The 18,761-nt window shown below is 35.1% G+C and overlaps 1 protein-coding gene across 5 annotated transcripts in view; it reads left to right on the top strand.

The window, feature by feature from the left end:
- Positions 1-744: 744 nt before the first annotated feature.
- Ipk2 (Inositol phosphate kinase 2) overlaps positions 745-18,761 on the top strand; it is a 30,860-nt gene continuing 12,843 nt past the window's right edge. The window contains exons 1-5 of one of the 5 annotated variants that reach the window (XM_089239630.1): positions 745-1,105; positions 4,827-4,921; positions 5,216-5,395; positions 8,242-8,417; positions 14,905-14,986. In XM_089239630.1, the coding sequence (XP_089095756.1) occupies positions 4,915-4,921; positions 5,216-5,395; positions 8,242-8,417; positions 14,905-14,986 (445 nt within the window). In that variant the 5' untranslated portion in view covers positions 745-1,105; positions 4,827-4,914. Of the gene's footprint in view, positions 1,106-4,826; positions 4,922-5,215; positions 5,396-8,241; positions 8,418-14,904; positions 14,987-15,110; positions 15,231-18,761 lie in introns of those variants that run through there. The other 4 variants (XM_089239634.1, XM_089239631.1, XM_089239632.1 and 1 more) reach the window with 4 other exon arrangements.

Here is an 18,761-nt window from a genome sequence, read left to right as displayed (position 1 = left end):
AAATCGGCAATTTTGACATTAATTTCTGAAAATTAAATATAAAATAATTAGCCAGACCCACTTTTGAGGTGAATGTCCATGCAATAACATTGATTTCAACTTTTTATTTATATTTTCTCAAGCGCGGAAATGAGAATTAATGTCTTCGTATTGTCTTGTATTATCCAATTGCATCAATGCATATAGTTTTTGATGTTTTGATTGGTCCAAAATGTCTAAAAATTTGCTGACGTAATATTTGAACGGCCCCAAATCAGAATGGGGGGAAATGAAGCATTGCTGCAAATTAAAGTGGATAAAAATGAATTCTATGAAATAAAACGTTCACCAATACGTAAGATTAATATTATAATTTATAGGTGTAATTATAATAATATAATTTATGAGTTGAAAAGTAATTTCAATCTTTGACTTCAATAAGGAATAAAATTTCAAATAGGCTTCATGCAAAAACAGGAAAAACCGAGACATTTATACCATATGCGGAGATTGACTTGGAAGTCTGGTGGGGCAAGCTCATTGCTAGGGGGCACGATGATGATGATGTCAGCTCATATATACATTAGATCAGTCGACTCCACCTTTGACGCCCCCCCCCGTATCTCCACCCATGATTTATACAAATGTCGGGACGGCAAGAAAAAAAACAAAAAAACCGAGGCTGTGTGAAAAATACGGAATACGGGACGTATGGGCACATGCCGTATAATACGATTTTTTTGGGTGATGTGGCGAAGCAGTTTTAGCCGACCCAAGAAAGTTTTCGATATTGTATTTTGAACGCCTTGTTGTGTCACATGCAACTTGGCGCATTACTTTCCAATATAAGGAATACCTTAAAACTGCTTGAAACACACAGAAAAACGCATTGGTACGGTTTTCAGTTGAAAGTTTTTTCGAGATTAAAGAAATTTTAAAGAAAGCTCATGAATTCTGACGCAGCAGTTAATAGGCATATAGTGTTCAGATCCGTGATGATTGTGTTCAATTCTAGGTATGGCTATAAAAAATCCGTGGTCGATCTCTCATGATGTTCCCAAAAATACAAAATTTCTTACTCACCAACTTGCGGGTCACGTTCATGGAAAAGGAAATAAGAAACTTGGTGAGTGATCTGCGAATTGTGATGTTTCTAGGAATTCGCGTTTGGTCATTACCTTATCGATTTTCATTCTAAGAAGCTGTTAGCCATTTGAATAGTTATAATCAAATAGACTATTTGAAGAATTTTTTTTTGTGTGTTTCATGTGGGCCAACTATTTTGAAAGTTGAGTAAAAAAAATAAGATTTCAAGGTCGAAGTTTCAGTTCAAGCAAAAATCTGAATACATACTTGGGACCCCCCCCCCTTTTTTTTATCATAAAGCAAGCCACATTCTCTCAGTTGTTAGCTGGAAAATTGAATGAAAAAGTGTTGCCTTAACTAGTTCTTGATACATTTATTAACCCTTTAACCAGTGTATCCTCCTAACTAGATCATGGCTGCAGCTCTGACTGAATGAAGAGATACACTCATGTCCATAAATTAAGGATAATGCCAGCTCCGGCAAATAAAGGTTCAGAAACAAAACAAACGTTGCTTATTCATAAAGCCCATTTATTAAACAAAAGATAAAGAACAAAAACGATGGTGTATGTATGATACCATTCATAAAAACTACGATTTTTGCTCCCTGGAGCAATTGTAAAAAATATCTCCTTTACAAAAACTTTCTATTACATGGTTGGTATGATGGTTAATACATTGTATGTCTCCCATGCGATGAAATACAGTCCGTACAACGCCTAGGCATGCTGAGTATCAAATTATCGATCTGATCTTGGGGAAGATCACTCCACTTAGCAAGCAATGCTCTCCGAAGTTCCGGTACACATGTAGGAGGTGGTTGACGGGCTGCAACTCGTCGGCCAAGCATGTCCCACACATGCTCTATCGGATTCAAGTCAGGTGAGAATGCTGGCCATTCCATACGGGTTATATCCTCAGATTCAAGGCATTCGTTTACGATGTTTGCTCGGTGAGGACGGGCGTTGTCATCCATAAACACAAATTCTGCGCCCATGGCACCCCTAAACAAACGTACATGGGTTTCCAGAATGATGTCCATATATATTTGGGCTTTCATGGTTCCGGTTTGAACATGCAGATCTGTTCTGGAACCCAGTATAATTCCACCCCAAACGAGCAATGCTGCACCACCGTAACGGTGTCGTTCAATGATGTTGTCTTGGTGGTAACGGGTACCTGGTGTTCTCCATATGAAAGTCCGACGTGAATCAGACTGTAAGCTAAACCTGGACTCGTCGGAAAACATCACACAAGCCCACTGTGACGATGTCCACATTGCATGTTCTCTACTCCAGGCTAATCGCTGCCGACAGTGAGTTGCCATGAGCGGAACACATCTGACAGGGCTGCGAACATATAGACCAATATCTCCCAAACGTCTGTACACGGTTTACCTTGAAACTGTGGTACCCATGGCTGCAGATAGCTGACGAGACAGGTCGGATGCTGTGCTCCGTCTGCTTCTTTTGGCAGTTACTGCCAAATACCGGTCTTCATTCGGCGTTGTAACTCGGGGGCGACCTGTACTGTAACGTCTACTGACATTTCCGTTATCTTGGAATCGTTGTTAAAGCCTAGAGATGACACTTTGGGCAATTCCAAGTTCCTCTGATACTTCCATCTGAGTATGCCCACATTCCAGGCGGCCGATAATTCTACCACGCAAAAAATCATCCACATGCGTCCTCTGTGTCATAACTATTCGCTTATGGCACTGAGCGCCTTACAGAACTCTTGTGAACAATTTTACTTCTTTGCCACCATTCCTTATATACCCCCCCTCTTACACTCTCCTCATTGTGACATACTATCGGCATCATCTGGTGACTTCCTGAAATTTGCATATCATTCTTGCAGATGTGTGTGATAATTCTACAGGTGAAATTTTTACTTTAGATTTCGATTTCCGTGTGATTCTGAATTATCCTTAATTTATGGACATGAGTGTATATGAGCAGGTGTAACCACAGTGGAAATTGATTGCCATTGGGGGCGATCATCCCCCATTCAGTGAAAAAATGGTATTGGTATGGGTTGAGGTGGATATTCTCTCGGCCTCCTCTTTTGGTGATTCATCTGCTTATGCTACTACTCTCCAAAGCAGAATGTGCTGAAATCTGCGACATATGTCACGGAACAATCAGTGCTACTGCAGAACAATCTGAGAAAATTTTAAGTAAAAATGTAGAAAATACTATTATGGGAATTTTTAGAAAAATGTAGAAAAACTATTAGGGAAATTTTTACTGCAGAAAATTTCCGGTACATTGAAGGCTTGTTGCATAACAGTGCAAACAATTCTGCTATTTAACTGTTGCACCTCGTAATTTGCTTGTGTTGGCAATTCTTTTCTTTGGTGGGGAAAAGTATCCGAAATCAAGATGAGAAATTGCCAAGAGTGGAGTTGAGTCATGCCTTTGGACATTTTGCTTGCTAAAGAAAAAAAATCCCTAACACATTGCCAAAAAAACCATGATTCTGGAATAAAAGCTTTGGGTTATAAGTAAAAATCTGGACTCTCTTCTAAATAACACAATGGTTCCTCCTGATGTATAAATATTCTCTGGGATAAAAATAAAAACCGTACTGTCTTTTAAATAATACAGTGGTCAGGGCAGGGGAAAAAAAATCTCTCTGGGTTCAATGAAAACACAATTGCAGGATTGAAATGCCAGGTATAACGGTAAGTATACAAAAAATTAATTAAAAAAAGACTACTATGTTATAGATTGTAATTTATGACATCTTGAACTGGAATAAAATTGAATTGGAACATTAAAAAAAAATGGACGACCTGAGAGAAAACGAGATATCCTAACGAGAAAAACTGAAGATACAGGGAAAACGGTATGTACGTTTAAACTTAGTAAAACAAGTTTTACTTGGTAAAACGAAATGAACAAAAAAAAAGAAGCTTCAATGGATTCAAATGCTGCACTCTTCAATGCAAAAGCCTATTATGTAATTAACAACCTCTATAGGTGATTTTTACTTGGGACAATGACAATACAGACCAACAGTAAAAGGGAAATGGCAAACTCAAAAGCCAAAGGAAATAATAATAATAATAGCTGACAGGAAAAAAGAACAGCAATAAAAGAAAATGGCTGACTAGGAAGAAAAGTACCAACAGGCTAGAAAGGAAATCGACAAAGAGGAAAAGGGATTGTACTATAGTTGTTCCCTCAATTTTCAACTACCGCATGAAGGTGAGCTCATTTCCCCCAAGCGAATGTAGTAAAATTGCTTGCAAATGACAAGAAATGATTTCAAAAATGTTCTTGCAAATTTTTACTTTTTATTACTTTTTATCCATTTATAATCACTATGAATCATTAGTTTATTAGAAGTATTTTTCATGAATGATGGTCAAATTCGGTTATATAATCATTGAATATTCCACAAAATTTTGTCTTTGTAACTCTCTCTCTCTCTGAGACATTATAAATGAGGTTGACGTTTTCAAGACTTTTTGAATATTTTCCAGTTCCTAGCATTTTTGGGAAGAACACCATAAAAACTGAAGCAAAAGTGTCTAAAAAGTGTTGTTATATCTGAGGTGGTTGTGCTTTATCAATGTTATAATCAAGGTTCATTAACAATATTATCTAATGGAATCACCTGGAACCATTAGTTATTGATGCCATAGCCGAGGTGTCATTACAACCGATGGCAGCCATAATTCAATGAAGATTGATTTTTCGATCTAAAGAAGCATCATATGTTTAAGTGGCTACTCGATGTTTCTCCTATTTCAGTGGTCGTCATCATGAAGAGATGTTTGCTGGGTCATTTTCCCACACTATTTCAAGAATTATCTCCTGACGAAACCACTGGAATTGGAAAATGTCAAGTAATTATTCAAACTCTCTTTAGTTTGAACAAATATATTTTTTTAAAAACCAAAATTATAAAATTATTTAATCTCTTTGAAGTATTTTTTTTTCTTCTGGCTAATTTTTCATTTCTAATAAATTTCAATTTGAAAGTTTTTATGCTTTATAGTTTTGAAAATTAAATTAGTGTGGTAGTCCAAATTTGATCATCTTGAATAGTAAAAACGTATTATTTTGAAGTATTAAATTTGTTCAAAAACTAATGACAAATGGTGAATTATTGTGATAAATATTTCTTTATCTTTCTCAAGGTGTTTTGAAGCATGAAGATGGCCATCTTCTAAAACCTTTAGTTTCTGCTAGGATGAAAAATTATAGAGAGCTTGACTTCTATCAGTGTGTATCTATAACAAAGGATCCAATATTGAGTCAGCTTTCTTGTTTTATTCCAAAATTCTATGGAACATGGGTAGGAATGGTAAATGGTGCAAGTGAGTATACTCTTTTTCATGTATTAATTTTTTATCTTGACACTTTTTAAGACTTGAGGTCTCATCATTTTCTGTACTTTCATTGTCCTGAAAATCGATGAATTCAAAAATTTCTTGTGTGATTTGAAGTTTGTGTACATTTTCCCACCTATAATTTTTGGTGTCCATAAATAAGTTTCTCTATCTCAAGAATCTTCTTCATCGTTGTTTGTCCTATGAAACTTGGTTTTTTAACTGTGTTCAATCAATTTCAATGAAATATCAGAATAAAAACAATGGAACATCATTAATACAAGAAAAATCCCAGAATTGATGAAATTTCAGAATTAGTAAGAGAAACAATTCTAGAATTGATTGAAATTCAGAATTAATGAGAGAAATAACTCCAGAATTGATGAAAATTCCAGAATCTAATCAGCCCAAGATCATACACCTTGTTTCATCATGAAAAAAATGTATTTGATAACACATTTATATCTTCTCACTTCCATTAATTTTCTCCTGTTAAGTGTGGGGCTTCCAGACTGTGAGGCTTGGCATGACCGCATCTGTCGCACACCCCTAGGGGCAGCTTTGTTCTTGGCTGATCGCCGGGAGAGCAGCATCATGTGTGGAGCACTACAAATCCAAAACTTTTAATTGGTTGCAGTAACTCAAGCCCTTTATTTTCACCTTAATTTTTATAGTTTCAAGACATTGCATGAAGCCAAACCGTTTGTGCAGACTTTTTAAGGTTTCTACTTTCATAGAAAAATTAGCACCCTTTATGGACTCAACAGAGAACAAGAATAAAATAATTAAATGCACTGAATACACCTCAAAATGACAGCTTAGAAACTTCAAGGCCAGTACCCACCCCAAGTCGGTTTTTATAGGTCTTAACTGGCAACATATTTGCAATAATTTCCAAATGTTTCATGTACTAAAACTATTATGCACATAGAGTTGTTAGTATATATTTGCTTTTTTCATGCTAATTTTGATACTCTATTGAGCAGGGAACAATTGATAAAATTATTCTATCAAGCAGGGAACTTTAAACAATATCTCTATGAAAAAAAAATTGGTTCTAGAGGATTTTACTTGAATAAGCGAGTATCTGTTACCCTATTGAGCAGAGCAAACTGTACTTCTTAAAATTCAATACATATTCTTTCTATTACTCATTTACCTCAATCAACATAATATACCTTAAACAGTTTTTTTCTTCCTCATAACTATCATTTACAACTTCTTTAGAAACATTACACACTATTTACCTAACGATTTTCAGGTGTGGCTTTTTAGGGCTTGGATCAGTGGTGTACAACCTTCTTAGTCTGCCAGCCAGATATGCGATATGGAAACTGTTTGTGGGCCAGAAAAAGGCACAGATTCACACAGAAGGGAAGGCAACGAAGAATAAGGGCTCTCACTGTGCATTGAAGATGTCAGCAAAGTTGGCTGCAGTGCTTTTATCTCATCTTTTTTTGAATAAAAAAAAACAATTCGCTTTTGACCATCTTGCATAAATTTTAATGTTCTGGTCCCAAGATAGGCATGGGAAACAAAAATGGGAGTTTCACGTCTTCCCGTTTCAAATAACGATAAAACTAAAAATATGCAAAAATAATGATAAACAAAATCAACAGACATAGTGCAAAAATGTGATATACAAAGAAAGAAAATTTAACTCAGAATTTATGGCTTCTGAGAAATTTAGTAAAACAGGATGACATGAAATTAAAAAGTAAGATGAAAATCTAAACAGATTGAGCAACCATGTGACAAAATAAAAGAATGGTAAGTGAATTGGGGAAAAACAACACCATCCAGATGACACTGTAGTTCATCCTTCTTCTAGTGGTGGTGTTAGAAAACAATTTTTCCATAGAAGTGACAACATTCTATCTTTAACCAAACTTTCGAGGAGGGTGATCACCCTTTAAGAGCAAAAAAGACAGTGGAAATATTAAGAGTAAAAAATACAGGAGGTATATTTGAGATAGTTTTTTCTGAATAACCTCTCTCTCTAATGTTGCTACCAGGAGGCGGGGGCATTTACTGAAGTTAAGGGAAGCAACAAAGTCTCTACTTCAGCATGTCACACTACCGTATGTGAAATAAGGAAAGCATAGTTGTGTTCCTCTTATGTATAAGGTTACACTCTTGCCCAGATTACAAGAGGACCGGGGTTGGATTCCCAGCAAAGACAGTAAACTTTTCTTTCCAAGTTCACCTCGATATAGTATCCAGATAAGTCTCTTTCCTTAATGCAAGGTTTCCCAAAGTATACATCATGGTTCTAGGGGGTGTCATCAATCTTTGAAGGGGCATCGCTGTGAGCTGTCAATATTGATGTGTACCCATTCAGTTCTATGATGTGGGTTCTTTTCTATACTGTTCTGGAAAGTTTCAAATTAATGATGCCTAAGGCAAGGGAGCCGTGAGTGGCAAAAGTTTGAGAACCACTGCTTTGTATTGCAGAAAAAAATCTCACTCTGTAAAGATGATATTTTTTGGTGCAGTCAAAGGCTTAAGAAGAAAAATCCTGTTTTTATTTTTCCATTTTTTTTTTATCAAACCATATTTTATTGTTTCTTTGTAAAAATAAATGATTAAAAAAATATTTCTGAATAATTAGTTTGAGATATTCTTTTCCCATTTCTATTTAACAAATTCATTTAGTCTTATTCTTTAATAAGAAATTTTAATTAAAGATTAAAAAAAAAAAATTAACTTTTTTTTTTTGCAATATATATATCCTTGTAAAAACTTAAAATAGAGATTGATTTGTCTGTCAAAGGTTATAATAAATAATTAGCACTTCTGATCTGTTCTGTGTTATTATATATTTTTAAACACAGGAATCAGATATTTATGTTTAGAAGATGTTGCTGATACTTTCAAGATTCCTTGCAATCTGGATGTCAAAGTAGGAGCAATAACATATGATCCATTGGCAGATGATGAAAAAAGAAATTATGAAATACAAAAGTATCCTGAAGCTAAAGTCATAGGCTTTAGGATTCTGGGTATGAGGGTATGTTATTAAAATATTTTTATTTTTTACTTTTCCCACACAAGTTTTCAGGTGCAACTATTGCTTCCTCCAACTTTTCATGGTTTTTTTTTTTAATGGCTTGTTGCCACTTTAATACCAAGTGATGGTGGAGAATGACACGATATGAGATAAACAACAGTTCTAATGACTATTGAAAACCACCTTGTAGATATCTAAATCATCTGTCTCCAGAGATGAGACTCACAGTTGTAACACAACAATTCAGGTTTAATAAACATCAACAACAACGAAACATTGTTAATTTAACACACAGCGTGTCAGCCAATGTACTAACAAGTACATATTAGTACCGCAGTTCCAGCGCACATACAAGTGAGCAATAAGCAATCTCAGCTTGCTACTTATATACAGGTTGGATGACGTCACTCTTTCTTTGGCTTCATCTGCATGTTACGCCATATCCTTTTTCAATTCCAATAATTTTGAGATCTACTTTACTGATTCATGATTTTCTAGGTTATAAATTTTCTTTTTCTTCTCTATTTCTAAAAAAAAAGTATGTATACAGAGAGAGAGACATGGCTAATTTGAAGTTTATTTGAATTTTTTTATAATTCTCTTGAGTTTAATATTCAATTTACTATTGAAATTTTCTCTTTAATTTGATTGCTTTCTCAATGTTTTGGATAATTTAAAATTTGATTCAGATATGTAATTTACAAAATGTCTCTTTTTGCAAAATTCTTGTCTAACTTTAAGTCATCTTTTTCTTTATTCAGCGGTTTACTGATATTTTTGGGAATATAACATGTAGCCTATATACATTGAAATATTAAAAAAATTATAATCAACAGAATCTGAACTTTTTTTGTGGGTCTTTGGAGCCACAAAATGTCATGTATATTGAAACAATAAAAGTTTGAAACTTTATTTATTAATATTTTATCAATAATAGCATATAAATTACCATAAATTTATAACAGTAATTTCAATTGGTAATTATTGAAATTCTTTGAAAATGAAAATTCCCGTAGTAAATAATAAGCTTCTGAAATCTATATATTTGTTCCAAGCAAACATCAGCCACATTCAATCTGCCAATCGGGAAAAAATCTTTGGCCAGGTTCACAGAGTGTTGTGCTTTCCAAAACCCCAACGCCATGCAAAAGTGTCAAAATTTTGTCATGGGATCCCCTTTACACACAAGCTTCTGCACGGGGGCTTTCTTTCGCACAATAAAGACACATGCAAAAATGTATCTCTTTATACAGCACACTCTTGGAATGTGGCACTTCTAACTGCGTCCGATCCTTTGGGCAAGACCCTCCCACTTTGGGTGTGGGAGGGAAAGATTGTACATGTAAAGGGGCCTTCATGTTTTATATTGGAATAGGGTCTATTGTCTGTGTGAACACAGAAATATGGCTTATGACCTTCCTCATGAAAAGAGAGGGTGAATCTTCAGTAGAAAGCAATGGAGGGGGGGGGGAGACGTCTTCCAGCAGCAGCCCTGTAGGATGTTTTCCCCCACTAAAAAAATGAACTTTCTCTTTTTGTGGTGAAGGTCATAAAAGGTCATAAGCCATCTTTCTATGGTCAGACAATACTGTACATGAGAAATGTGAATTTTGCTAGGAAAATATTTTTTTTAAGATAAAAATATTTAGGAGTGTATTATATATGTAAAATGTTTTTAAATCATATAATGTTCTTATTGACCTGCAGAGTATGGAAGTGTACACCCCCACCCCCAGCTGTTGGCAAACCTTTCCATATGACATTCACTGTCCTTGGGTCATAGTAGCCTTTATGATTCATGTGTATGTATAGCACTATATTTTTAATGGAGTCTTAAAATGGATGCAAATGAGAGATAATAGTAGAATAGATTCACAGCTTCCCAGCCAAAAGACTATCTTAACCACTTGCTAACATTGCGGGACATGGCCATCCACTTCTCAGAACTGAGAGTACAGGCATTGTAATCTTTGCCCCTAGAGAGCACTATCAAAAAGTTAAAATTTTACTAAATTTGCACAGGTAATAAGTAAATCAAAATTTTACGATTTTTGGTGGTTCAAATATTACGCCAGCAGATTTTTAGCCATTTTTGACCCCCCACCACTTGTCAGGGAAATTTTGTCAGCTCTGCCCCCCTACCTTCTAATGCATATTGGGATCAGAAATGTACAGGGGTGGGGGACATGAGCCTCCCTATGCCCTCCCAGATGATCAAAAATTTATTTTTTTGATGCAAAAAAATATTTTCATGTTATGTTAAATATTTTTGTTATTATAATCAATTTTTGTTGATTTCAATGCTATTTAAAGGCTAAGAAATCAAAATTTCTCTTTAAGAAATTAATCGCAACCCACCCTCTAAGCTATATATGCTAAACCCATGGTCCGTGGATCAAATGTGGCCTTCAGGGTTATCTGATGTGACCCATCTCCTCAAACCTAATTTTGTAAAAATGAACTAAGCGGAGCATTCACCTGAGTGACCTGTGACACAGTTCCAGAACACTTAAACAGTCTGTGGCACATTTATAGATCCCTTAGTCAGAGTTCGCCCTGACTTTTTATCAATTGTAGCAATTTGGCTAATCGGATGGAAAAAGTTTTAGCTAAAAGAGAGAGAACCTTAGCCAAATTGACGCATCATAAAATGCAGATTCCAAAACAACTTATATCAAGTTCAAGATGGAAATGTAAATCAAAATGCAAATCATGTATAAATAAAAATTGTTTAATATGAAATGTAAATTACAGTACAAAAAATATTTTAGTTCTCAAGAATTTGCAGAAATTTTTTTTGCTGTCTACAATTCAAAAGCATTTTTGAAATTCTATTGTTGCCTGTTGGGACCTCTTACAGGAACAGAAATACTGTTATTTATATTTTTTACATTTATTCTTGTTCTGCAACTGTGTTTTAATGAGGTTCATGATACTGTGGCAGAGATGCCACTTCACTCTAATTTACCTGAGTCCCAGGACCCAAGTTATTGGCATAATCTGGGTTCTCTTTGAGTAAAAGTGGGTTCCTCTCGAAGAAAAATAAAGTTGGTTCCTCCATCATTTACAGACACCCCTGTGCATCAAACAAATAATTGATTTCTAAAAACAAGTTCAATACAAAGATTTAGGGGAAAGTGCCCGAAATCTGTCCCCTGCCATAAACCCTCTAATTTGCATGTTCAGAGCTGCTATCTTGCAAAAGTGCCAGAAAACTGTTCAGACCCATGCAGTTGACTACTTGCAGTGATGTAGTTGCTTTGCTCTCTTCATTCACTCTCTAATTTTTCAAAAATAGTTTTTTTATAACTTGTTACAGTGTGAAATCAACTTTGAACAGTTATATAGTATTTATGCTTTGTGGAAAGTTTTTTTCATCAATTAGTAATTGATATTTACAGATCGCTAAATGAGTATTACGTTGCATATTCGTCATAGTCGTGTAGCTGTAATCGTTTAGTCAGGAACAGACACAATTTTTGCTATAGCTGAATTCCTAAATTTGTCCCCTCTGAGTTTATCAGAGGGGAAACTCTTTTTTCCTGACTACTTCCATTCATTTTGATTGATGTATTATCACTTGTCGGCATTTTTATACTGTGTTTAACACTTCTATGCCTTATTCATGAAGAAAAGCTAATTATATAAATATAATAAAGTAGGAAATATAAGTAGTATAAATATAACTAATTATATATATACAGTATATATTAACTAATTATTATACAACTAATAAATATAAGCAACTAAAATAAATGTGTACATAATAACTGGAGGGGGAAAGGAATTAGGATACCTTTTGATGAAAATCCAAAATTTGTGTTTTGATTTTTTTTTTTTGGCTAGGAAAAATTTATTACGTACAATCACACTTGCAGCATGATTAGGTATGGATTTGAGTTACTTAAATCAGTTTTCAAATTATTTTTAACTCTAAATAAATTTTCAGAACCAACAATTTTGCTTTGGGGGGGATGGTATTCGAGCACTTTCCCTTACTAACAAAAAAAACTGTAATTTAGTAGTATAACTAGGTTTCGTTTTTTTTACATTCATTGTTCATTGCTAAGTATTCTATTGGTACAGAAAAGAGCTGCAAAGAAACTCATAGACAATGAGGAATTAATATGTGTAACTAATTTAAAACAAATTTAATTAAGTTAAGCAAATTATGTACAGTATTTATTTACAGTATTATTTTTAATCAGTCTATAATTTCTCTGATTGATTTTTCATTTCAGAAAACCTTAGCTCCAATAATAAATTTAAAGCAAATGATTCTGACGATCATCTTCTGATTCATATAAATCCTTTTTGAGCAATTCCCAGCTGGAATGATTTTCTTCCCCCGATGGTCCACAACTGTGGTCTACCACCATTTAACTTCCACATATTTCACACCTTAATATGGGAACTATGTCAGGAAAAATTGTATTACGATTCGAAAGGGCGATTCTTCAAAAAATCGCATTTGCAATCTTGTGAAAACGGAGCGAATTTACGCGGTAAATACGCTGTCTCTGACGTGGGTGGGTAGCCGTGAATGTACCGTAATTTCCGATGTATAATCCGCAGGAGGAAAACCCTCAGAAATTGGGAAATTCGGTATAATAGCTGCTCTCATTCCGGGACGCAACTTGATATTTCGTCAGCCTCATTCGTTTTTAACGTCACGACACGTCATAGCGATCATGATAGACGGTGGAGAGGAGGAAAAATAAAATAAATTGGTACACTGGGTTTTCCCCCTCCGTATTTTTTTTTCTTAAAACTCGGAAAGTACGTGTCCCACGGGAAGCGTGAACAAAATTTTTATGCATCCTTTCCTGAAATTCCGGGTATTTGATAGTATTATATAGCGTGTCGGCGGCATCTCTGCTGAGGGAAGGATTATCATCAAGTAAAGGGTTCAGACAACAGGTTGTTTTTTTGCATGTAGACTCTTGGGGGTGCACTCAACTAGTAACGCTTCTAGATGAGGTTGATCGTCCCTGTCAACCCCCATCCTCCTCTGGAACCGTACCGAAAGTAGCTGAACATTGTTCGCGATTGGCCAACAAAAATGTCAATTCCGAATTTTTGCACATGCGTCAGATGGCCGAATAGACACTCGCGATTTGGGGAACTCGAACTTTTATTTATTCGCCAAATGAAATATTTTATCGCAATCGGTAGCGCGAACCCTGCCTTAAGTGACATGTGCCACAGTTTTAGAGCACTTTAACGGGGTGCAGTGCAGTTCTACAAGTTACCTGGGGCACATTCCTAGTTTACTTAAGTGATCTGCCGCATGTTCCCAGATTACTTAAGTGATTTGCAGCACAATTATGGATCACTTCAGTGACATGCCACACATTTTCATACAACTTAAACGGCTCGGGATAAATTTCTAAAGCACTTAAATGGCGTGCAACACATTTCTAAAACACTTCAGTGGCCCTGACACATTTTCAGATCACTTGAAGGATCCAAGGATCATTTAGTGATTTCTAAAGTGTCTCTATAGAGGACTTATCAATATGGAGAATATTAGTTCAGAGACCCACAAACTAGGGAAAGTTTTTTCTCGTTTTTGGTACACAGAGTAAGATGCCATTAAGAATATTTCATATTTTTATAAAGGGTGGTTGATGACATAAGCATCATTCAAATCCCCCTCCTGTCATCAAAAGTCAGCAAGCCCAAAACCCCACCCTTCCCATCGATGCTGGTGTAATACTTGAATGACCCTTTTTTAAATTTAAAATTGCATGTGATTTTCTGTAATTGTCTGTTATTCCTAGTCATAGACATATGAGTAGTATGAAAAAATAAAAAAACTGACATTTTCTGTGCAGAAAAAAATTAAAACCCCTTCAGGCAAGTGATTAAGGGATTTATGGTATGTAGGCCTACATTTAAATTGAAAAAGTACCATAATACACACTATGCAGGTCTGTTCTAACTCCTTGTAATGGCTGAATAGAGAGAAAAAAAATTCATGTGTGTCTCTCTCTCTTACTCCGTAACTGATCATTTGACTCATAGACTACAAATTGCAAATAAGTATATTTTTATATTTCCTTTATTTATTTCAAACAAATTAGCATAACTTAAGAGAAGTATTATAATATTTAAATTAAAAATAAAAAAATAAAATATAAATATATTTGAAAAACTTGTTTTACTAGTTATGAAGGTACTGTGAGAGAGGGGTGGAGTAAGTGCAATGGGAACATCTCAAATTCGCAAAACTGGCAGGGGTCGGTAGTCTATTAGATAAATATTTAGTTATCTAAAGGGTAAAAAAGAAAAGGAGCTGTCTCATTTTTCACATGAAATGGGAACATACGATCATTTTGTTTGCATCTGAAGTTTTTAGGATATAGTTATCAATTGGCAGTTATTATCAAAAACCTTGAGTTCTAGTGTGATCACTGTATTTTTAAGATATTATACTTCATATTTATTTGTGCATCAAAACTCAGGCCAATGGTTTTTTTTCTAGGTATTCAATGCCTCTTCATTGGAGTTTTTAACGCTTGGGAAAGAATTTGGTAAGAAACAGACTCTAGAAACTGTAACAAATGGTGAGTCATCATCTATTTTGGGCTATGCTTAATCGATATAAAATTGAAAATACTACTGATGTATAGGATGGGAAGTCAAAATTTATGCATTGCTTATGGTCCTTAAATTTATTCATTTCCTTAGATGAAGATGATATGACTCTCTGCTATTCATACAAGGTGGTTTAGACAACTGACTTATGTGAAGATAAATTCACGAAAGAAAATTCAACTGCCTCTGCAGGGAATTGAACTGCCATGTACTCACATACTTGTTATCAGGGCAAGTATGCTAGATCATTATGCTACAGAAGCAACAAATATTTTTCTTTTCTTAGAGCATATATATGCTGAACAGGACTGTACAATAGACAGTCAGACCTAACTCAGCTAATAGCTTGTATACAAGATAGGGTGTCTTGTAAGACCTCTATTTCAGATTTATCTCATCAACCATTGGTCATAGAGGTATGGTTCTAATTTAAAAAGTGCTGAAAATAATTTCAGAAATCACTCTGTACCAGTTTTAAGAGTGGAAATACATGTCATAAAATAAGAAATCTCAATTTTTAGACATTCCTCCTGTCATCTAATATCCAATTAGAAAGTTATTGCCCTATCGCTCGTGAGGCTAAAAAAAGAAGAAGCATGTTTTGAAGTGTAATATTTGCTCCAGGGTTTATACAGTCCTTGAAAAAAAAAGTTAATTTTCAATTCTTTAAAAGTCCTTGAAGAATCATTGCAGTCCTTGAAGAATCATTGCAGTCCTTGAAAAAATAATTTTTAAGTGCTTGAAAAAAATTTTTTTTGCGTGAATTTCTTCCATCAGTTTTTGTCCCCCTTCAACTAAAAATCCCCCCCCCCTGTAAACCATATTCCACAGTGGCGAAAATGTGTAGAGTAACAATTATGGAATGATTAAGAGACAATGTTCAAAATAGGACATATGGTCACCCATACCTGAGGTATTTCTATGCTTAAAAAGATGTTGCCTAAAATTTAGCAGTAAAATGCTGCGCTTAAGATATTGCTTCAAAATATTGTAAACTATTGAGTTAATGAATGTCAGTTGCATATATATATGGGCTGACATATTTCCTCGATAAAAATACAGGAAAATCGCCAGTTGTCACCAAAAATGATGCCAAAGATAAGCAAAGTTGTCAATTATTGCTAAAACCGCCAAAAAAAAACCCCCCACCAAAGACAGAAAATGAAGCGCCATTGCATTGAAGTAGTAGATTTAAACAAATTCTATGGGGTGAAAAAAATGTTAACATGACAATATTTAAAGTCATAATTATCATAATATAATTCATAGGAATGGGGAAATAATTTTAATACTTAATTTCAGTAAAGAATAAAAATTTCAATAGGCTTTGTTGAAAATTTGTGGAGAATAATAGGCTATTTACATGAAAAGTTAGGACGACCAAAATTACATGAAAATATGGGAACTTCCCAGGAAATACAGGTCATATAATCACCCTAGAAATATGGTTACCTTCATTCTAAACCAGTGGTGCGCAAACTGTGGGTCGTTACCCCTGGGTGGTCATGTCAATGAACTAATGGGATTGCGCGAGATTCTCCAAAATAGAAACTTCCAAATAAGAACTTTATTTTCATTCAAAAATATGGTCAAAACTAAAGAATGCTTTTATTTAACTGAGCTAATTACCATGTGTCATGCAATGTAATTTTATCAAATTATACTTGCACAATAATCAATATATAGGCTCCGTCATGCCAGAATCATGAATGCGCAATGTCCTTACAAAAAAAGAACATGGGAAATGACGTTTGAATGTCTACCCACAGGGATGGGCTTAAATATTTTGCGGCCTGGTGCGAAAACAGCTTTGCGGCCCTCTAAAATGATCTTTCTTGCTCCTCCAGTGTCCTCGGCACCATAATGCAAAAACCAGATTAACATTAGCACCCAAGACTATCAAACTTACGTACTATGTTTATGATTGAAAAAAACACCTGGTAATAGATTTGGGCCCATCCCCCAATGATAAAAATTGAGTGTGCCCTCTGACATTTGGAAGTTAAGAACCACTCTACTACATAATCATCCTCCAAACAGTGTGGCTTACAGGGCTCCAACCATGACTTCTTATATAAGTTGCATAGGAAGTTGTCTTGCAGCCCGGGAACCTCGGAAAGATTTTTATTGCTGCCAATCCCCTCCTTTGTAGTTGTAAATACGTCATTAAGGTGAGAATTCTAGAGCTCTTTCTTGTCTAACACCCAGGCATCAAACCCATGTGCACTCTGGGCTTGGGCAGGACCTGTTTCACACATATGGGAAAACGGACATGTGCTCAGGGCCTTGAAATTGATTGTCTTTTGCATTATAAGCTTGGCTCCCACATCCTGGAGCAGGGTCCCCTAGGCTGGGATATTTTGCGGGGGCCTCTCGGTCAGACTCGACTCTTCACGGGTCCTTCTATAGTTAATTTATAGCATGAAGAAGCAAATATTGATGAGAATTTTCCCATGCCCCAGGGTTAGAGCCCTGTCAGCGCCGCCCCTGTGGGCGCCCATGATTATAAGCACGGGACCCTCCCAACACCCCTGTCTCTCAGAACACTATATATAAGGGGCTCCAAAAAATCATATTTGCCCAGGACACGAACTTATGAGATATTGACCTGGCTTGGGGAATCTGTCAAAATCCTAGATCTGTGGGTTACTGTTCTTGGACGGAAGTTTAAGCTATTGCTTTGTTAAGAAGTCTACGTGTAACTCAGTGTAATCAAAATGTATTTTTATTCTGTTTGTGGCCCCTAAAATTTAGCGGCCCGGTGTGGCTGCATCCTTCGCACCTGCCTAAGTCAGGCCGTCTACCCATGTTACTCTATGGTAGTTATTTTCCTAAAATAGTTCGTAACGTGTGTTTCAATAGGGGTACATATTCACGTTTCAAGTACAACTTAGATAGCAAAATAAGGTATCCAAACAGCTGATAAAAAAAGGAAAGTTTGTGCATTCATATTTCTGGCATGCAGTGGACGATATCAAGTTAGTATACTTGATATAGTTACTTTTACAGGGTGACTTCACCCAATTTCAAAATTGTATATTTCTTAAGAATTAAAAACACAGAATATATATATGTGAATATACGGGAGAAAATGTGTCTATGTTTAATGAACAAATTTTTGTTAATGGGCGATTTCAAGTGTAAAATCATTTTAAAATCAGATGATTCTTTCTTAATCACCCTGTATATGAAAATCAAGAGCCATACACTTCCATCTTGCATAAGGGACACTTAATAAGTATATCAAAAAACAAAGTAAATATTTTTATGGTGTTAAAAAAATTGAATATCTTTGGAAGTCAATATCGCCTAATTAAAATTGAAACAAATAGTCTGAAAAGTGCTTTCAGGACAGCACATTTACTGGCAAAAAATGTCCTAGAAAACCAGGACACATAGTCAGCCCATGTAGGGGTCACTGATAAATTTTTTTCGTCAAAAGGGTGTTGCACTTCAAATACAATTGCTTTTTTCTAAAAGTAAGAACTTAGAATTATAATTGTTTTTGAAAATTATATCTCTTCAACAAAATTAGCATTTCAAACTTGAAATTAAAAATGAGTAAATGTTGAATATAAATTTAAAAACCATTTGTTAACCATGTGCACAGATATTTGAAATCGGAAAAAAGTTAGGAAAGAACAGCATGAATGGGGAAAGGAGCATTGCATTGTTCATTCGTTTATGCTGTTCTTTCCCAACTTTTCTCCATATTAAAATATCTGTGCAATATTGCACTTGAAA

Source organism: Pholcus phalangioides, unplaced genomic scaffold, assembly GCF_987345545.1.
Source record: "Pholcus phalangioides strain wild (caught in Gottingen) unplaced genomic scaffold, Ppha-v1.0 ptg000011l_1, whole genome shotgun sequence".
NCBI classification, from domain to species: Eukaryota; Metazoa; Arthropoda; class Arachnida; order Araneae; family Pholcidae; genus Pholcus; species Pholcus phalangioides.
The sequence above is the reverse complement of the archived record's forward strand: the minus strand, read 5'-3'. Positions and strand labels throughout refer to the sequence as shown.